Here is a 22236-nt window from a genome sequence, read left to right as displayed (position 1 = left end):
TAAAAACACCAAGGCTCTGTCTCATGGAGCAGGCTTAGTCAAGTTAGCAGGTTAACCAAGCAGCAACCTCTGAGGCTGAAAACTGCAGTTCCTCGAATGGCCACTTGATGCTGGCTCCAAAAGCAAGTCAATCTCCATAGAACCTCCATGTAAAAATGCCCAACTTTACAGCAGAAATTAACATGTTTACAGCCTGGTACAAAAACAGTTTTGGTCTCTATAGCTAATTTCCCCATGACAACTGTATGGGGGGTGAATCTTTATATAACTCACCCTTTTGAATTTTATTAAGGCTTAAAGTTATGCATAATTAAGGGTGTGGTCACTTTGAGTAGGCTAACAGATGGGTGCTGTCACAGGCAAGTCGCTAGCATGGCAACAACGTTGGTTAGGTAATGTAACCATGGCAACCCCAGATTCACAGAATAAAGCCGTAGGCATCGCTATTTCAGTGTGTTACCAGTTCATGAAAGTTAATTGTAACATTTTGATCTGTGTTTGGTTGTACTAAAGACCCTCTAAGGTGTCGGATGTTCACTTTTTTCTGTTTAATACATTTTGTTTTAATGGTTTTAATCCTGTTTTTCACTTGCGAACATTAGCATTAGCATTAGCATTATCACAGTTAACCACAGACTATAATGCACCGTGCTGACAAAGCTAGCAGCTAGCAGCTAGCGTTAGGGTCAGCTCCACCCTCTCATCCAAATATGGTCACTTCTGGCTCCAAAAATCCCAGATGGCGACAGTCAAAAAGCAAACTTGAGGCTCCAAAACGGGAGTCCACAAACCAATGTGATGTGATGGTGGCTGCATCAATTATTTTTTACAGTCCATGAAGATAACTTTGTTAAAAAAGATATAAAATCAAAACTTCAAATCGAGGATCATCATCGTTTTCAAATAGTGTTCTCATCATTACTACAATGAACCAAACATTTACTCTTTCATTAGAAGCACTTTTACCGAGAGAATTTACAGCTTTAAAGGAAATCCAAAACAGCACTTTCAAGTTTGGCGAAAGAAACCGAAGATCATTATTAAAAAACAATAATATTAAAAAAGCTACAAAAACAAGTCTAGTTTCAACAGAGATTTACTTTCCTTGTTCTGACTTTTGTGAGCTGAGGAATGAAGTACATAAAATGTGAAAAACAAAACTTGTATCAAGTGATGATGCAAATGTTTGTCCATACCAGAAAAAATAAACATCCCTGTTCATCTGCAGTGTGAACAAGCCACAGCCTTCAGGGCAACAGAGTAGCATCGTCCTCCATGTTGTTCATGTATGAATCACTGCATAAGACCATTATTAAAGTTTATCACACATCCATACATGTTTGGCCTTAGTTTGAATCCTCGATCCTCCGGAAAATTGCGAGGAAATTCTTCCCACCATTTCTCTGCACTTTCTTTCCTTCTTCTGTACAGGTACCCAAGCGATTTATGATGACATCACCGACCTGCCAAAAGAAGTTTGTTTTTGAAGCTTATTGAACAAAATTACAATAAGATATTCAGCAGAAGATGAACTCACATAGACTTTCTTTCATGATTCAGTTTACTCACATTATTCCTTAAACATATTAATCACCAAAATATCATAGTAAAGTGTTCATTTTTGTAATCAAAGTATGTTAACTGTAAAAACAAACCAAAAAAACATTGTTTATTTAAAACATGACTTGCTTTTTAAAAGAATAGTTTGACGTTTTGGGAAATATGCTTCTTGCCAAGAGTTAAGTAAGAGCTAAGAAATGATTAGTTTAGCTTAAAGACTGGAAACAGCAGAGAAACAGTCAGCCTGCCTCTGTCCAAAGTTAAAAAAAAAAATCACCCAAACCTAACAACATCTCTAAAGCTCACATATGAACATGCTAATATCTTGTTTCTTTAATCCGCACAGAAACAGAAATGTAAAAATGGCAAGTTGTGGTTTTGAGGTTAACTTTGGACAAAGTCAAGCTAGCTGTTTCCATCTTTTTCCAAAGTCATTGGGAATTTCTGACAGATATGATATCTCCCATTTCTCAAAAGAGCTAGCTACAGCCACAAGCGTAACAGACTGCTAGCAAAATGGCTGCAAAGCCTCTACTGGTGGTAAATATAACTCAATATTAACAAAAAGATTACGTTAATTTAAAAGAAGATATATATTGCTTGTTTGTATCTGCTTTCACTTTTTAATGTTAAAATACGCAACAAAACAAAAGTAGCTAACATAGACTATTGATCTGGTGTGGTTAGCAATGAGGCTAACTATCTCGGAATAATGTGTGAACACTCCCAAGTTGGAATAACGCCTGGGACATACAGGATGCGTGAGCAGCGTGTGTGCATCGTGGAACCTCTTTTCATTTCAGCGCCCATGTTAACAGGTTAGAGCAGCCACACAGCCCACTGCTGGCTGCTGCATCGCATCATCTAGAGATCTGCCTATTTTCTCCGTGTGATGCGCGCCGTTCTCGGGAGAAATAGACAGAGAAAACAATAGAAAGATAGGGCTGCCAGTAGCAGCGCAGCAGAAGTGCCACAGCAGACACACTGCCTATGTGGACGCTGCAAGCGTGCAAGACGCAGCAGTTCAGCGACGCACATGCACACACGCTGCTCACACATCCTGTGTGTCCCAGGCATAACAGGAGGTTTTCCTGTTCTTGCCATTCTGCCAATGTCGTGAATGCAACATACGCTCGGCTGCTGGCTGTAGCTTCATATTTAGTATACAGACACGAGAAAAGTATTGATCTTTTCATGCCACAAAGAAAGTGAAAAAAGTCCAACTATTCCTTGAAAATTTAAGAATTTGACCTCTTTTCTTCCAAAGAGCTGATGAAAAACAAATATTGTTGTCATGACCTGCAAACACGGAGATAAAACAACATACCAGTTCTTCATCGGGGACACGTGTAAATAGTGGATGTTCAGTGAAATGCTTCACCATCCAGAGGTGGACTTCCTCCACATCTGTAATGGTATACACCAAACCCTGACATGACCAGACAAACACAGGAAGGTTAATAACACAGTTCTAGGAAAAAAATGTTACACTTACATAGAACTTAAACATGGATCCATTTATCAAGTTAACTCATTTATCAAGATACATGTAAACTTTCTTTTTCTTTTTTAATGTTTTTTTTTTTAAACGCTGTCAAACATTGCAGCCTGAGTTAAGTGGTTTCATCACCTCTGGAGAGCAATGATCCTTGCTAGGAAGATAAAAATAACCTACAGACAACACAGAGGTTAATCACCTATGTCACTGTAGTTTACTTTGGAGAACAGATAGCATTACCAGAACAAGGAATTCTTTGAAAACTCAGCGGTGGCACAGATTTCCACAGCAGTGCAAGTTAGCACGTATAGGTTTTTTTTTCAGAGAAGCCAGGATGAGGATGAGAGACTGTGAGCACGTTATCTGCACACCTGTTTACTGTTTGAGATCAAGTCACTAATAAATAATACATTCAGATTAATTTTGGTATGAAACTGCTTCTATAAAAGAACATTTTCTTGACAGCTTCCCCACCCTACAGCACAATTATGGCTGCGTGCCAATGCTCAAGGCCCTTGAAGAGATTACACACACACTCACACACACACACACTCACAACATACGCATGCACCAATGCATCAATGCACATACAGAGAAACGCACACACACCAGAGGAAAAACGATAAAGCCAAATTTAGACACAAGCCTTCCATTGTTCCAAACAACCTCCATCAGCACTCGCTCCCTATTCAAGTGTCCCACTGCTGCTCTGACAGCTCTGACAGGCAGGAGCGGGGTGTGTACAGACGTCAGCCAGCTGCAGGCCACACTGGTTGCCCAATTTTATTTCGTTGAATTCATGGATTTCTACACACTGCAATCAACTGATAAAATGGTGAGGATAGTGGTAATTTATTGTTTGACTACTGAAAAGTCAGCGTTTTTTTTTTTTTAGTAAGTCTCATTTGCAGATATTTAAAAATTTCTGCAAATATAACTGAAACTATTTTATCAGTACTGAAAGATAAAGGTGGATCTATTCTCTATTTTTCTTACTGTAAACAAATCCCATTAAAAGAACAAAACCAACAATGATTTTATCCTATTAACAAGTATTGTCTGTGCAGCCAAAGCCTAATATATCTCATTCCTCTGCGTCATAGAGCTCCATTGTTTTCCAAAAACTATTAAAAATCCCACATTCACAATCCTGCTGTTGTAAATACTCACTAGAGCAAAAAAACTGTGTTTTAATCTGCAGCTTAAAATGCACAAGCACACAGTTTACTGCTGTTTGAGTAACTTTTGCTAAACATTACAGCGCCCAGCTGTTTTAGGAAATTACTGAGCCTTTTTAAAAAAAGATGAAATTATATATTTGTAAGCTGTAAATATCAACATCTTCAGTGGTAATGGGTTAGGGGCTGAGTGCCACAGACAGAGTAGGGAGGTCAGAAAGTTAAGTTGACAAAGAAATAAACAATAATTGTGGAATTCACTGAATTCTCATCTTCGTATGTTCAATTTTAAAAGTTCAAACAGACAAAGTGTCAATAACTGCAGAGAGAAGCAGCAGTTCGGCTTGAACTTAAGTGATTATGTTTATTAATTGTTTAGTCTAAACAACGTCACCAGTGTCATATCTCAAAGCCAAGAGTAAAATCTTCAAATTGCTTGTTTTGTCCAATAAAAAACCAAAGATATTCACTTTACAATGGCATGAATCCTCATATCCGAAAATCTGAAACCAGTGTATGTTTGGAATTTGTGCTTTGGAAAATGACTTTTAACGATCATCTATCAAATTTCTATTGATTGTTGCAACAAGTCTTACTCATGTACGTACCCCAACTCTTAGTGTATAGGCATACTCTGCCAGCAACGTGGGACTAATGATCCTCCATTTGTGCTTGGTCTTCTTAAAGTGAGGGTCAGGAAAGAGGAAGAACATCTTACTGAGCTGAAACACAGAGGGAGGACGGGGAGACGGTGAGAAACTGTAAGTAAGCAGCAGCAAAGTGTTTGAATTCACAAAAACACCACTTTTCTTTTTAACTCTGGTTGATTACTTTGCGTCTTTCCCACACATGAGATCAAAACTAAACTTTCTATTTTTATCTACTTTGATACTCTAGTTCTAAAATGAATGAATGCCACCACTTAAATGTGGCCCACATAACATTTTGTGGTTGGTTGTTAAGCACCGTGGATTGCAAAACTGGAATTTCCCTCCTTGATTTTTTTTTCTTCCATAAAGTTCCCCGTGTGTCTATCGTTGACAAGTGTACAATTGCAGGCTCCATTGGTATTAGTCTGGCTGATAGATTAAAAACCATTCCAGTAGCTTTTTATTAGTTAAAATAAATAATGTCAGGTATAGACAGAAAGATGTGGGTATAATCACTGTGGACTGCTGCAGCCTCGGGGGGCTGCTTCAGTGCTGATAGAAGATGGAAAAACCTTAACACTTTGAATTATTTTAGGGTTACAAAACATACCAAGAAGAAGAAAAAAAAAAAAGAAGAAAAGTATTGCAGGTCTTTAGAATGTGCTGTTTCCACACTTGAAGCACGTCATGCATGTGAGAAGGATTGGAGCTAGATTTTGAGCGCTAGCCTGGGTGGTCGTCTTTTATTTCTCCGCTTTGAAAGAAAAAATAAAAAAATCTGGGTTGTGAAGACGGTTTTATTCTAATCATGAGTGAGGAAGGTAACCGAGAATAAAGCTGCACGGAGAAAAATGTTAATCTCTGCTCAATGAATACGAGTCAAGAGATGCAATTTATGAATGAGTTGAAGGGAGTGACACCGAAACGCAAAACCGAGCCAAGCTTCTCCGTCCAAACCATGCAGATGTCCGGACGACTGTTCCTTCGAAACACTTCAAATCTCAGACTGGCAAGAAATCTTAACGCAAGCTGTACAAATATTATTTAAAATGACCTTTTAAAATAAAAAAAGTATGCTTTTTTGTATGAAACCAGTACAGTATAATTATTATTCCATAAATGTGTCAGTGTTACAGCATTTACTTCCCTGCGTTCATTTTTCAGTTTATACTCGCTCAGGGCTTTTGAGGTGAACCTTTTATCCAGGGTACCTAATTTAACCCTGGCACACTAAGCCCACTGTGTAATCTAATGCGAGTTTCAACAAGTCACAGATTACCGCAGCTAATTGGAACGGATAAAAAGCATCTTGCACTGCTCTCTGCTCAGCTGATGCGATGCCTTGCGTGTCAGTCAATGACCCCATTGTTGTGGATTTATTGAGCAATCCGTATAAACTAATTCAGTCCATATGTTAAACATGAGGAAAGTAATTATTTTTAGTTTGAAACGGTTGGGCTGCATACAGTTATTACCTTGCCAGTGCCAGGACAGATTGTCAGCTTTAATTTAAGGTTATTACAGGCCACATCAGATGAGCAATTAAAGAACTGCAGGCCTTTTGTATGTGAGCTCTTATTAAGGGGGGCGTCAGCAGTATGTGGGCACATTAACATCACATTCAGGAGCTTTTTATACAGCTGGCTCAAACGATTTCCAAAAAAAACATGCCTCTAGTAGTATCTAGCCATGCAGATAACAAGGTATGAGATGTCTGCCTGTAGGGAAATTGATGGTGCTCACAGTGATTAAAAAAAAAAAAAATCCTTGTTAGAAAGTTGTTAAATCAAAATTGTCTACAGTCAGATCCTTTACAGAGGTTACAGAGAGTAACAAGGTCACAAATTCTTGAAAGGTTGTTTTGTAGTTTGGGTGAAGTGACCCTTTAACCTCACTTAAGTTTATGTTGCCTGTGTAGTGCCTGTAGTGGTGTAATGCATCTTGGGTCCTCCCTGGAAAGAGAGAGTTCTCTGTCCCACACTTGCCTACATGAACCAGCATGCACCGCTGTCAGACCTGAGCAGGTTAGAAAGTGAGTTTGTTTAAGTCTTTTATGATTTCTGACTTTTGAAAGTGAGGATTTTCTTGATAAATGTGTGACCACAGCAGGCACTGAGTCAACAGAAGCAGGATTTATATGCAACCTAAGAGAAAAGGCTTTAAGGTCTGTAAGGCAAAACAAAGTCCAGCCAAAGTTGGACGTGCATGTGAAAAAAAAACGGGTATCAAACCTTAAAACTGTTTGGGTGCCGATGAATACGTGTCCGTAGCACCACAGCAGTAAAAGCTGTCAGGCACTGAAAGCTGTAACCGAATGTCTAGTCAGATGCTTAATCTTGATTAGTTATTCTCTGATTTAAATCAGAATGTTGCCAATTTCAGTAATTTTTTTATCAAGTTAAGTATGGCTGCTTGTTTTTAGACAACATTTAACATTTGAGAACGTCTTCTGTTAAATGGATAAAGAGTTTTGTTGAACAAATGTTTTTATTTCTCAATGTGAGGTATTAAAAAAAGTATCATTTTGGTATCTGGACCAAATTTCATGTATGTATTGACACATATATAGAAAACTTTCAAATGACTCTTGTCAGATGTTTGATATAATCTAATTTCTTAAAAAATGTTCTCGACTAATGGTTATATTTTCCGGCTGTGATCATTTCATTGGAGTATTTACAAAAAATTGCAAGCTGTCATTAAAAATGCAACAACAGGCTCAATTGTATTAATTCTTGTGACCTGCAAGATTGACATTTCCTCCAAACACAGCTCAGTAAGTTTAACATTAAAGCCTTAGTGTCTGGTTAGAAGCGAGAACCACTTCAATCTGTTCTTTCGTCTGACAGCAGCACAAATACAGAGGCGAACAAACCTGTCCTTTGGAAAAGAAGTTGGGGAGGTACTTCATCGCATTGCTGCGAATGCAGGCGATGTTCTGGTAGCTTCCTGGTTCAGAGGCGCGGAGTGACTGGATACGATCCTGAACGTAATCTGACACTTTCACCCGGATCTCCATGCCCAGGATGAGCTTGTCTGGGAAAAGTGGAGATAACTCCACTGAGAGAAAGTAAAGATGCACAAAGACACAAACAGAGATATGAATGAAGATGACATCAGGTCAATACAGAACAAAACTCTGACCTGTGAAAACTCTAAAAGGCAGCAGATCAGTGACATAACTACCTAAAAGCCCGCCGTATCCACATCCAATGTCTGCAAACTCAACTTGTGGCGTCCTATTCTCAGGTGGGTTGCTGGTAAAGAAGTCTGGATACAGCTTGAACCAGTCCATCTCCTCCGGACACACCGGGCTGACGAGGAAAGAGAGGGAATTATTTTCTAATAAAGAAACAAACAACAAAAAAAACTATTGCCAGTGTTTTCTGTGGATTATCCAACGTAATAATAGGGATGCTGTTTGTGGAAAGAGGTGGAAAGAGGTGTTTTAAATGTCATTTTTCATTGCTTTGAGCACCTATATTATATTACATTGGACACAGAAATCTCAGACAATATCTTAAATCCTTTTGTAAAAACTTTTAACATCACTAGTTGGGGAAAAAGTGAGCAAATATGTGGCGAGAAATGCCAGTTTGCTTCTTGATTTTCTTCTTCTGCATTTATAAAGGCACAGACGGGACTGACAGGGCAGCAGGTACTGATATATATACTGATATAAACTGATGTAAAGCTGCATGAGGCAGTGCAGTGCAGGTATTAATCGTTATATACAGTCTATGGTATAAATGCAGACACATGTGCATCACTCACTAATCAAACGTGTGGTGAGCCATCGGGTTTGAATGTGCTCGCTGTCTGTAGTAACGTTTCTGCGGCATAGACGAACTCATGTTGCTCCCGATAATATTCAGTCTGTCTGTTTGGTTATTAATAAATACAAATATCCACTTCTAGTTATCGATTTCCAAAGAGTCTCGCTTGTTTCTGGATAGTTTACCACCGGTTGCGGGTCGCGGCGTTTTTACGTCATCGCTGCGCGTCTCCTCTGGGTTGCCAGGTTTGTTGAAAGAGAAGTAAACTATGAATCTATCTGTTCGTTACAAGTAAAAAAGTAGCTGCTGCAGTTCAGTTTTTACTAAGATGAAAGTGAAGCACCGAAATGTTTTTTTTTAACTTTTGAAAGTAAGAAGAGGCTCATCAGAATCGTCTCTCTCTGTCAAATTATTTAAAATTGGCTATTATACTGTTGGACTGTTATTACTGATGCACTTGTATGCAGCATCTTTCTTGTCTTGTTAGTCTACGAGTGATTTTCTCCTCTCATATCATCTCATTTCAATTGTTTTAGTGGCCAAAAGACGTAAAACTGTATAAAATTACATAAGAAAAACAGAAAAGATCAAAGAAAACTCTAAAAAAATATTTCGAAAAGTTTTTTATTGTGTTTTTTTTCTCCAGTTAAAATCTGCTACTCATTCATATCAAGATGCTTTGTCACTACTGCAGTAGTTTAAGGTGGATCTGATTTTTACTACCCACCTAAAGCCTACCATTTGGGAGTAACATTCATAAATTGGCACATTTGATAAACTAATCAAATACAATTTGATAAAATAAATCAAACTAATCTGCCCATCATTCCATCATCTGCCAAACCATTTCCTTTTCTCCTGATACTCTTACTTATATAATAAAGCTGCCAACTATGGCCATCAGATAATTGGAGTGGAGTAAAACACACAATACTTGCCTCTGAAATATACTGAAATATATAGATAGATATACGCTACTTAAAGAGATAAAATAGGGTGTTATGTTGCTGTACTTTACTTGAGTAAATGTACAAAGCTACTTTCTACAGTACTGTTTATATAATTGTTAATGTGTGATGTTTAAGTTGCTCCCTTCCCTCAGGGTAATTTTACTTCTTCCTGGCAGTTGTTGTTTGATGTGAACCCCTAGAGAGCACATTTGTGTGTACTGCCATGTTGTTATCATATTCACTTAAAAAATGATTTTATTAGAAACTGTAGCCCTCTAACCCAGACTGAATGGAGTAAACAAATGCAGGGTTTCATGGAAATATGGCCAAAACACAGGTGACAGGCTCGTAATACTTTCTGAAGCAGCTCTGTTGTCTTGCAGGCTGAAAATAGAGATTTCACAAGCATGAATACTTCATTAACAAAAACACAAATGTACATGTATGTTTGTTTTGCTCTCTGCAGGCTTAAACTTCACCTCTTGATTTTTAGTGTCCACACAGCCAGAGATTCTTTACATTGTGTTGCCTCTGCAGGTCCCTCTGGGTCCTCTCAGTCAGCTCTAATATCCCTCTCAATTCCCTGTCAACTTGGTGACACATCATAATCCCTCTCCTCCTGGTGTGCGACTTTATGAGAGAGAGTTTGTGTCCACAGATCTAAATACAACTTTCTACTGTAGATTCAGCAGTATCCTATTTCACCTGAGTATTATTGGATTAGACATGTACTGTAGACTACTAGACTATTATTAACACAATGTGAAGGAATATGGATCAGACTTTTTTTTCCCAGATAATACTTTGAAATGGTTGACAGGGAGGAGAGACAAAGGCAAATGACACGTGTCAGAGGCCTTTAGATATTTACAGCCAGGATTTATGTTACATCATTCTGCCAAAAGGAAAGACTCTGGTAGCGTGGGCAGGACGCCGATGGTGGTTTTTTTCGCAGGCAAATCATTTGTTCACTCAGTTTAAATTTCACTAAAACTCATATACTTTTTGATAAACATAAAATCTCCTTCTTTCTTTCCATCATCTGCCAAACCATTTTCTTTTCTCCTGATACTCTTACTTATATAATGAAGCTGAAACCATTTTCATACATATGTCACATGTCTTATATTAAGTACAGCAGAGACCAAGATCTTTATTGTTAATCCTTATTATTACTGAACATATACTGAACATCATGTCAGAATTACATGTCATATTAAAATGAAATGAGTAAAGTTAGCCCGAGGTGACATTTAAATTGCAAAACTGCAACAATATTAATATTGGAATTGTATTGTTCAAATTGGAATATATATTAATGGGGAATGATGATGAATGAAGAGATGGAGAGAGTACAGACATCAGACCTGCAGCTGCTATCAGATGTGATAGAAAGATTTTTTTTTTTTTTTAACTTGGTAATAAATTAATTACTAGAAATCATTTTAAATCCCAACTAATGAGAGCTGCTGTAGGTGAAGTTTGTGTAACATATGATGGAAAATTTTAAACAAATATCTGCCAGAGAGGCCAGGTTTTTTCTGGACTGGTGAGATAAGGGGATGGATATTCATAATCATATTTCAAATATTTCTCTGTATTTTAAAGTCCTATTAACATCTTTCCATACTTTATTTGACTTGTGTCATGAGATTTGTTCAAACAGGGAGATCCAATCTGCAAATATATCAAGAGTGTCACATTTGTTTTTAGGCTTACTGGCTAGAAATGAGACAAAAGAAAACACAAAGTTTCCCTTGAGATCCACAAAGTCTTTATTACAAAACATGTATTGTATCTTGAGGGTTTATTTTAAGCAACTGTGTCATGTCACAAAGTCGTGTCGGGCTTTTTAATGTCTGATCCATCAGAGCTGCTTCAGATGACAACAGCTCAAATCTATCAGATCATGGCAGACCCTCAAAAATAAATGGAATAAATTAAGGGGGCTGAGGCTATTGTTATGGTGGTAACATGAATATGAATACATCAAACTTTCTATTATGAGCAAAATCAAACTTAACAATAATTTATTTTTTCTTTATAAAACAAAAAAAAACCCACTAAATGTCATTTTGTAATGTTTATTGGTCAGGGTGGTAAAACAGAGTTAATAGCTTTAAGAATCAAAGCTTTTTTTTTCCAAAGTTAAGTTTTTCAAATTTCTTCTTTGTATTTAAAGATTCAGATAAAACTGCACTGTTCTCCCTTTGCCCACATCTCAGAAAGATTTCTGCTTCCACACACGAGCTCATATAAGACGAGAAGTTAACGGCAGTGTTTGTGCAGCAGATTAGGATTTATGTGTATGAAACCCCAGTCAGCTCCTGTGACTCCTGGAACACTGGAGCACATTTGTTTGTATATAAGCCAGCCTCATACCGTGGTCACCCTCATGACCACCTCATGGTTGGTACTGTGCAGGTTGTTGGGTCTTAACTGGCTGAGGATGTGCAAAATAGTGTAGCCACAGTGGTGGTTAAGAAAAGTCCTGACATGCCGGCTTGCCCGCCGTCCGCTGTTTGTGACAGTGTGAGAAGAGTTCCTCTCAACACGACCGGCGCCTTTACTGCTGGAACTGATGGGGTCACCTAAGTCCTTTGCTTTCTCATAATTGAGCACTTTCCACTGCTGGTTCACCGCCTGCCAGCGCTTAAAGATCCGGTAAACAGACGATCCTTCATGGATTATAAGGCCTGGACATAAAGGACAAAGGGTGGGGGAGGTGGAGGGGCAGGAAACAGGGTTACATATAGACAAACAGTTGCCTATTCAGCGAGAATCAGGAAGTACTCAAAAGGTACAGAAGGTACAGAGTTGATAAGAACTTCTAGTCCTATAGTTCTTATTAACACTGAAAAGATTAAACATACTAGGCTTGTTTGTGGGTATTTTGGAATTATGTTTGGTAAGATTAACTGGATAAATCTTTTTAATAAGATAAGTTAAAGATGTGTTTAGTGAAAAACACATTGGTAAAACTTTATCTTAGAGGTCTGTAATTTCCTGATAGTTTCATTTCATAGTTTGTTTCTTGTTTCTGGGAACAAATGATGTAATTATAGAACCAAAATAATTATCAGTGCAAGAACTGAACCATTTCTTATACAAGAGCATTTAAATCCAAGTTAATGTTAATCCATTATTCATTTATTATTGGAACCTTTATTCTTTGTATATGTTGAATTGCATGCTTTCCTGTACACACATTTTACATTTTTGCATGTTTAGCTCATCCCATGATTGTCTAGATTACAATTAACTGGAATTTATTGGAAGTGTACTATTGAGCGCAGTCTCTTTTTCCCCTATAAAAGTACCAAATTACATATTTCTTTCTAGGAAATTATAGCATTACCACCAATTTTGCGAGGATAACAATCAACTGTGTTGATATTCAAACCACCTTTGAAATAACCCAACCTCTGCGTTTTACCTATACAAACTATGTCCATGAAGCCGTACATGCCGTAGCATATCTGGAAGAGAAGATCCTGGCGCTGCCATTTGGCTGACGGACTGAGGGAAGACCACACCAGCCAGGAGATACTGGCGATGAGGAACAAAGAGCCCAGGATGATAGCTGCGATCTGCACTTTCTCAATCACAGTCAGAGAGATGGCCTGCCACTGCAGAAACAGAGTGAGACACAAACATGGACTGAGATCCAGTATTATCAGAGTAAATTGCCAAATGCGTCTTGGTTAAGAGAGATAATGGTGCAAAGTTTCTAGCAGTATCTGACTAAATCTTTGCAAAAATGTACCTCTAAAGAGCACTATGCATCTAAATAGCCACATTTCATCTCTGTTTGGTTGTTGGTTGTTTAACTATAACACATTTCTCTTTGCCTTGCTTCTCCGTAGCAGGATACATTGCATTATTTGATTAGTGTGCAAGGTCGGTCGTAAAATATTTTTCTCACAAGTGCCTCTGGTTTGAGACTTACTTTAAGTGAAGCAATTGTTCCAAACAAATATATTTTGACACAAAGTGAAGCTAATGTAGATGTAGCATTGTTGAATTGAATGAAATTGTAATGAATAGCATTCCACTTAAACAAATGACATTAAAAATTTAAAAAAAGTTGTTTCACATTAACTCCAGTGATGCTATCGCCCCCACTGCAATTTCTTTATGTAGTTGTAAGAATACCTGTTGTAAAGACTCAATAATGACTTGTATATAAGATCAAATATACCAAAGTTTCACTGGCTTTCCCATCAAAGTTAATGGAGATATATGAACAGCAATTGCCAGATGGTTTACTTGCTTCGTGGCTCTCTAGAGAGACTCTGCTCTGGCAGTGTGGTGTCAGTATTGGATTTAATGTCATTCAAGTGACAGGCCTCCGCAGATTTATTTGACAGTAACACTGCTTATATCTTCTGTGAGACAAATGCTTTATTGCCCCAATTCACTCCACACCTTCAAAGTGCTGTAACTAGAGTGCTACAGTATGTCATCCACTATGTGCAGTCGCTACAGAGCTGCGAAAAAAACCCCCACAACCTCACAGCTTTTGTACTGATAATAAAACCATAAAAACCAAGTAGTTTAGAGAATTTAAATCAACCCATTTAACTAATACTACATAACGTAAATTCTCCAGCAATATTGAAGTTTTATTCATAATTGAGCAGGCATTTCATCTGAGAATATCTCTTTTCCCGCTGTCATTTGGTGATTGTTTGGTCTGTTGGTCTACTGTGTCCCTTGCGAAATGTCCATTGTCTCCGTTCTCAGCATCTTCCTATAAGTCTTCATCACTTTCTTCCTCTCCATTTGTTAATTGAAAACAGTATAAATAGCTCTGTGAAAATCTGCAAAGGGCAATTCACTCTTTATCTGTGTTTCCTGTTGGGGGTCAGTGCATGTGGATGGGACAAAATCAGGTCAAATGTAGTCTGGCAGCCTCATGTGAAAGACCTTTAGTAGTGAAGCTCCTCATCCACATTTTTAAAACTTTCTAAAGCTTATGATTGTTTGCCAAAATGTTAATTAAGATAGAGCGACAAAGGGACACTGACTGTACCTGCAGCGGGTTTTTGGTGCTGATGGCCAGGACCTGGTACTTGAAGTAGCAGAGCTCACAGCTCCAGGAGCCTCTCTCACTGATCCAGCGGATAAGGCAGGACTGGTGAGTGCAGCGCACGGAGCCGGCACAGCGACATGGACTCAACAACTCTCCCTGCAGGACACAAGGAGCAGCTGCATGAGACAGACTGCTGGATGTTGAAGCTGTTAGGCTACTGAATCAGTCAGTTAGAAGAAGATTTGATTTGGTGAAGATGACAGTGAAAATAAATATTTTTATAATGAATAGCCAAACTCGGAAATCCCCTGCCCTGACGATGTTACTGTCACATTTCATCTACTGAAAGTGCTGTTTGAAGGTATTGTATGAGGTGTTGTTCATGCCCTGAGGCTGATAAGGGATTTTTAAAAAAAGAGAAAAGCAAGGAGCAAGTACCAACCATTTTAATCAGTTTAAAAGTATTCTGCATGTGCATCAATAAGTGAAAATACCACTTCAAAAAGTATTTTAAAAAATACTTTTTGAGATATGAGCTTAAAAGGTTAGTTAAGTACTAAAAGATCAAGATAAAGTGTAGACTGATGATGATTCTTAGTTTTTTGGTTAGTGAAACGTGTTGAGTATAGTTTAATTGAGTTTTATTTGATTTATTGACAGTCAGTGTTGTATATGTACCTACATTTGTCTCTTAGAGAGAAACACCGACAGTAATAATGACAAATAACTATTATTTCTCAGTGCTCACACACAAAAAATTTAAAGGTGCTGTTTTATTTGACCGAAAGTCCAAAACCCAAAAATATTTAATTCATTTTTGTATATGACAACCAAGAACATCAAATATGTCACGTTGGTCAGTTAAATTTTTGGCATTTTTGCTGAAAAAATGACTGGAACAATTATTTGATTATCAAAATAGTTGCTGATTAAATTTCAGATGATCAACCAATCGATTAATTGGTTAATTGTTTCAGCTCTAGCATTAACGGTTTGATAACTGAAAGACAGCACAAACTACACAGTTTGTTAATGCCTCCTCTCAAAATAACACTTTTGTATTTTTGATAAACTCCTTGTGAGTTTGTGGAATCTAAACATTTGTGTTTTTGATTAACAAGGAACTTAAGGCAACGTTTAAAAAAATGAATCACCTTTTAATTTCTTCATTCACTGCCAGTGGTCACATCAGGTTTCAGTAAAACTCACAGCGTTCAATTTCCTCCAACTCTTTGAGAGCCATCTTTGATACTGCTGGCTCTCCATCTTCTGTCTGACAGCTTCTCTGTAGCAGCTGTAAAGATTCTTGCCTTCACTTTCATCTTCAGCTGTTTTGTGCAAAGTGCTGTGTTGTGTTGAGTTGAAAAGAGGTGCGAGAATCCAATTCTGTTGAATTTTACGATGCTGCTTTGATGCATCATTGATTAATCTCACACAAATGTCTGATTAAAGCCCTGCGTTCATATCAAACACCTGTTACCTTTCTTTTTGTGGTGAAATATTGATAAGTCCTTAAAAAAAGCACATTTTAATTCAATTGCGTACAAAGGAAGGAAATCCAACCTACCTAGCATGACAAATGACACATTTTTAAACTTATGGGCTTTGTAGCTACATATACTGTATGTCAAGAGAGACTATTTTTCCATTTGCATGGGCACAAAAAGATGAATAGGACAGAACAAAATGACTGCAAGTACAGTATATGCATTGATCGTTGCCTGTAAAATGTTTTTAAAGCTGCTGCTGATACAGTGCTGTAGGGTTTATATCAAAGCACATATCAGGCCCCTAAAATAGTGCATTTGATTGTCATGACATGTCTGAGCATTGCTAGTCAATCATATCCCTTCATAGCATAAATGCAGAAGGCTATAATTGTCTAGGAACATTTCCACAAGAGTGACACTGAATTCATCTAATTGCACTGGCTTGCCCAGTCACCAGATCTCAGTCCAGATTAACATTTGGGATGAGATTTTTGGCTCAGCGATCGGCTCCCAACTTGACACACTTGCAGAAAATACCGGAGTCAATAGAGGCCAGAAATCCCGAAGGAAGGTTTTGGCAGTTGAACCCTAGTTAAATTATGACTGATAAGGGTATAAACGCGAGTTCGCCTCATTATGATGGAGGTATTTCAGGCATCATGAATGTATATGTGCTGACTTAAAGGGAAAAGTTAATTGGTTGAGGTCTTCATTGGATATACACATGGCTTTACTGAGCTGCAAACATTCAAAATATGAATCAAAGTGTAATGAAGTGAGAGTATACAGAGTTTTGATACATGTGACTGACTGCTGCTTCTTCTGGATACAGTTTGCTTCTCTCGTGTCACTCCTCTGTAGCCTCAATAGAAATCACAGGACATCTGGCGCAGGTTTTTGTTGTCAGTATGAGACTCCCTGAGGCTCTCGGACTGACAACGCTCTCACACGTCTCACTTTATTTTCTGTCTGACTCTAGGTGATGTGCGAGGTCTTTAATTAGTTGAATATCTGGAGGGGAAACAAAAACTTTATAAGACCTCTGGCAAAGTCTTTCTTTTCAAGGTTGATTTCATCCACTAGATTTGACATGCTAAGACTTCCACTTCTTTCCATTTTTTTAAAAAAAAAACCCCACATCTTACTTAACTTTCTGTGCATCCCCCGCACCTCTGCTCTCCTTCATGTGAGTAGACGACACTTCATGGACAGCTGGGTGAAAGTGTACTTTGTGTGACCTTCCTGTAGCGTAAATGAATGATCGAATGCTGGCATTAATGCGTCCTGCTGAAGAATCCATCAGCGAGTTATTGAAATGCTGCCTTCTTCACTCAAACCCCTCTGAATATAAATGAGTATAAATAAACAACTTCCAAAAATGTCTTTTATGTCAAGGAAACATTCTTGACATAAAAGAACTTCACTGGTTCACATAGTAAATAAAGCTCCTCCTGCTTCTCTCCAGCCTATTCTTAACTGACGTCCTTCATCTGCCCACTGCTATTTTCAGATCACTGTTGATAGATTAATTCCTTTTTTTAGTCTTAGTCACTCGGGCATTTTTAGGTTGTGTCAGAGCAGACTTGATGCACACTTGTTTGGTATTTATGTATAATAGCTCATATCTTCATATCCTCTGTACCTCTGGAGGAGCTTTGTCCAGCCTGAGAAAAATACCCTGATGATGTCATAGGTATGTCATCAGGGTTATGTCAGCTTGAGCTCTGACACAAATTTCTAACAGAATACCTGCATTACAAATGGGTTGTGTGGCATATGTGGGAATTTATCATGCACAGAGAGCCTTATAAAAACATGTTATTTAGTTGCATTATGGGAAATGTAGGATCGAATGCTTTTGGTGCTTGTTGTGTTACGTATCACAATCTCTTGACTTCATACTGAAGTTCTTTGAGAAATTTACAATGTAGCACAAAGTCAAAAGGTTGCGCTATGTAGCACAACAAGCTAGCGACGCTCTGTAAATGGATCCACATGCAGTGGCGTCTGCCTTACATGGAACAACTCTCCGGAGACTGAAAACATGATTGTGTTATTAGCCTTTGGAGCTGTTTCTAAACAAACTACCGTGTCCAGACTCTTTGTGGTGAAGGAGCATGTCACCCAGTGCAACTGATGTGTTTTTAATAGTTTTTGGACAACAATGAAGATCTTTGGCATAGAGGAATCAGGCCTTGGATACACACACAGTACTTTTAAGTAGGAGGAATTCATTGTTGGTTTTCACTGCACATGAAAATAGGAAAAACATTGAAAATCGCCACCCTTATCCTTTGAGGATCTTGGCCTCTGCTGCTTTGATTTCGAGTGTTCTTTTCAAAATTTGTCCTTCGGAAGTCGACCAACTGTAAGAAACTGCAATACTAAATTGATGGAGTACCCCTTTGATGCTGAAAGCAGATCAAATGAAGCTAAATTAAAGGCTGGCACCGAAGCATTTATTTGTAGATATTATATTTTGTTCAAAATAGTCTTAAACCTGCATGTGTCTTGGCAAACGTTTGGATTTGAATGTCTAATGTTACTCTGAGTGTGTAGTATTCAGTTTTGAAGATGCCAGGCATTTCCATGGACTCCTCAGCTCAAACAGCAGTGGAGTATATTGGAGTTGGTCAGACCTCTCAGATCATCTGGGACAAGTTTACTGTCCTAAATAAAACAAGTCTAAACTAAACTCCAACTCTCAGTTCAAGACTTTTTTGTTTGCCACTGCCTTTTATTAAATTCAACTTGGGACTATTTATTAATATCTTGCACTACACTGTAGCAGCACTGTGATTTTTAATGCCTCTAACTTGTTGTTGAAAGGTGCCACACAAAACTTGCCTTGTCCTGCCGAGCAAACCTGGACTGTAGTGATTCAATCAGTGGTTTGCTAAAGGGCACAGAGATCCAACTGAGTAGCTGACACCCCTGGTTAAAGTACAGGAATCCACATTAAAACATGTTTTATTTGAGTTTACCTTCTCTGGCCCCTGGAAGCAGATCCGGCACTGCGGTGAGCGCGTCCCGCTCTCTGAGAGACTCGGGAGGGAAGAGGCGTCCAGGCCTCCCTGGGGTTTGGCTTCTTTATCTTCAAATGCCAGGCTGCGTGGCCGGGGGTCAGAGCCGTAATATTCCTCCTCGTCGTCCCGGTGAGAGCAGCTCAACGGCGGCCAACCACAGCCTCCTATAGCGAGCCCTCTCATCCTGGTCTGCGTGTCCGGGTCTGTGCCCGGTTCAGTCCTCCTGCTTGATCCAGAGCGCATCAGTAACAACACTTTGAGTTCATTGAAAAACATCCGGATCCGATACTTGAACATTCTTCAACAGCTTTACTACACAGGCAAAACTGCTCTGTGATACAAAACTGCTCTCAGCTCCCCATTGACTGTGCAGACTGGTCCATTATAAATTATTATTATTATCATTATTACTATAATTATGTTGGCATCTGAACCACTTGATTCAAGCAGACAGTTCACATCCTAGCATATAAAATAAAATAAAATACAGATCTCGGTCAAAAAAGCATGCGAACAACATGATAGGCTATTAGATCAGCCCATAGCTCTTTGCATATCCTGTTGTTATAGCATGTGCACCGCAATCCAGCCAATAGGGAGGGATTATTTTTCATGGATAGAGGCGTTTTCTTTCGGGATTCAATGGAGGCTGAAAGCCACGAACTGTGAGGCACCAACATTAAAGTCAGAGGGGTCCAGCAGTATCCTCTCATGCCTACATGTTCAAATCCGGCTCATTATTAGTATCTCAAGGTTCAAAAGGGTCCTCTTGGTGTTTTAAATTTGCAAGAGCTGTCCAAGGTTAGCAACAAAATGCTGGTGTTGGTGTCTGTTTTTCTTCAGCGAAGGTGTCTGAGGGGGGTGATATTAAATCCCATTAACAACTAAATCCAATCCGATTTATATCTGAGTTTGTCATTTAGCTACAGGGGAGATGGGAGCGTGCATCCTTTGTTGTCTCGCAGTGGCTTCCATCAGTTCAACACTGTTCCCTCTTGTCTCTTCTTCGCTGTAGCTTTTTGTCTTCTGGCTTGTTTATTGAGAGGGTTTCGTCCCACATCTCTCTCTCCCCCCACACTCCCCCCCCACCCCCCTTCCCCCCACTCCCTCCCTGTAGTTACAAAGTTGCAACCCAGCAGCGTCGCATGTTAGAGATGGATGCCAAAAATATGAAATAAGACGAGCATTAAAAATCCATTTTGGACGACAACTTGCGGTGCCAGCTGTCTTCTTTTCCAGATCATCTCTGCGCCACAAATCAGCAGGAGGATGCCAGATATGAATTCCTGCAAACACAAAATGAGCCCACAGCAGACTGCAATTGTCCCTTCCGGGTTCTTAAAAGCAACTGCACTTGCACATCATCATCATCATCATCATCATCATCATCATCATCATCATCATCATCATCATCGTCAAACCAAATCAAATCAAGCCCCCCCACTCCCCCTCCCCAGGAATCAATAGGAAACCCTCCACATGGCAGGCTGTAGCGATGTCTTTCTCCTCATGAATCTCCTGGATGTTAAAACTTGATTCTCAGACCCGCCAGCTCAAAGCACAAACTTCCTGACTGCATAGTAACAGAAAGCAGCGTGTTTCCATTAATCCAGCCTCCCTCCGAGCAGCTGAGAGGAGCAGAAATGAGCTTCAGCGTACTGACAGCGGCTGCTGCTGCTGTCCAAGGTGCTGATATTCACGTGACGTGGAGGCCACGTGCTGATAACCATCGGCTGATCGAGAAAAAGAAAAACAATTATTGTGAGGGACACAGTCTGAATGTGTATGTTTGTGTGTGTCATCATCTCATGGTGTCATAAGACTCTAATAAACAGCACAAAGACTCTCCAGGGTTGGGACAGTGAGGACAGTGTGTGAGTACAATAGATTCAATAGATCCTCTTTTCACACAGTCACAACACATCTGTCAGATAATTGTCTCAGGAGACAGAGGACTGTCTGCTACTATTATTGGACAGACAAGGACAAGCATTGTAGTTGTTTGCTGATTTATAATCTTTTTTTTAAATACAGTGGCCTGAATATTAGCAGTATCTATAGAAAATGATCAGTTGTTTCAAATCAATATTGAATATCAGCAAATTAATATGACTGACGTGTTATTTATTTATCATACCTGCATGTGTGTGATTTATTTTGCCTCACACAGGTTTTAACTTGTTCCTGACCTCCTTCATTACAAATCTACAGCCAGTGGGGAGTTAGATTTGATCAAAAGTGATCAAAAGGTGTTAAAGTGTTTGTTGTTGGTGGAGCAGAGCTACTATGTGCTGGAGATGTGTTGTGATAGAGGTGAGAAAGCTCAAGCTGTTTCCCCTCTTTTTTATTAAGACAGACAAATACAACAAAATACAACCACACAGAACAAATCGCACAAAATCAGACATAAACATCAACTCAGACATGAAAGTCCACATATTTACTACCAAGCCTGACAACAAAAAAACAAAAGAGGAAATTCTACATCCTCATTGTCATATAGAAAATAATAACATTATGTGGAAAATAAAGACAAATGTATTTAAAATACATTTCTTATCAATTCTCAGCTACAGTGAACTTTTCCTATAAGCCTAAGATCATTTCTAGTATCATTTTTTCTGTTTGCTATACACTCTTCCAAGTAAAGTAGGGTTTTAGAAACACTCTAAACTGATTAATATTCAATGAATCAATCAGATTTAAAAATGAACATTTTCCCTAACAAATAATAAAATTAATAATATAACTATTTATTTCTGCAGCATCACCCAGTACAACTGAGAAAAGGTTTGGCTGGAAGCTCAGGTTGAAACACATTGTTTGAACTTTCTTCCAAAAGGCAGAAACAACATGACAGAAGTGAAACAAGATCTGTTGATTCAGATCCCACAAAACAAAAACAACATTCATCCGTCTTAGTGATGCCCCAAATCTTTAGCATTTTCCTACATTTTTCAAAGTAGGCTCCTGTTTGTGGTAACCAGCATAGCATGCATTCAAATATAACTCAATGAATCTCTGATTTAGCTACACCGTTAAAAAAAAAATCAAACTCAAGTGATTGAAGACT

General features: G+C 38.6%; 2 protein-coding genes across 2 annotated transcripts; both read right to left on the bottom strand.

Annotated features, from left to right (window-relative positions):
• Window positions 1-945: 945 nt before the first annotated feature.
• Window positions 946-8890, bottom strand: mettl1 (methyltransferase 1, tRNA methylguanosine). Its single transcript, XM_067587636.1, has 6 exons — window positions 8661-8890; window positions 8073-8200; window positions 7762-7946; window positions 4845-4958; window positions 2888-2989; window positions 946-1463 (listed from the first exon to the last, which is right to left on the bottom strand). The coding sequence occupies exons 1-6, from the start codon at window positions 8738-8740 to the stop codon at window positions 1347-1349; spliced, it is 726 nt and encodes a 241-aa protein (XP_067443737.1). The 5' UTR covers window positions 8741-8890; the 3' UTR covers window positions 946-1346.
• Window positions 8891-11374: 2484 nt separating this feature from the next.
• Window positions 11375-20214, bottom strand: LOC137182271 (E3 ubiquitin-protein ligase MARCHF9-like). The gene is made up of 4 exons (XM_067588596.1): window positions 19122-20214; window positions 14648-14803; window positions 13049-13241; window positions 11375-12308 (listed from the first exon to the last, which is right to left on the bottom strand). Exons 1-4 carry the CDS (start codon window positions 19458-19460, stop codon window positions 11989-11991), a joined length of 1008 nt encoding a protein of 335 aa, XP_067444697.1. The 5' UTR covers window positions 19461-20214; the 3' UTR covers window positions 11375-11988.
• Between the last annotated feature and the right edge of the window lie 2022 nt (window positions 20215-22236).

Source organism: Thunnus thynnus, chromosome 4, assembly GCF_963924715.1.
Source record: "Thunnus thynnus chromosome 4, fThuThy2.1, whole genome shotgun sequence".
NCBI classification, from domain to species: domain Eukaryota; kingdom Metazoa; phylum Chordata; class Actinopteri; order Scombriformes; family Scombridae; genus Thunnus; species Thunnus thynnus.
This window is presented reverse-complemented; position numbering and strand designations above follow the sequence as displayed.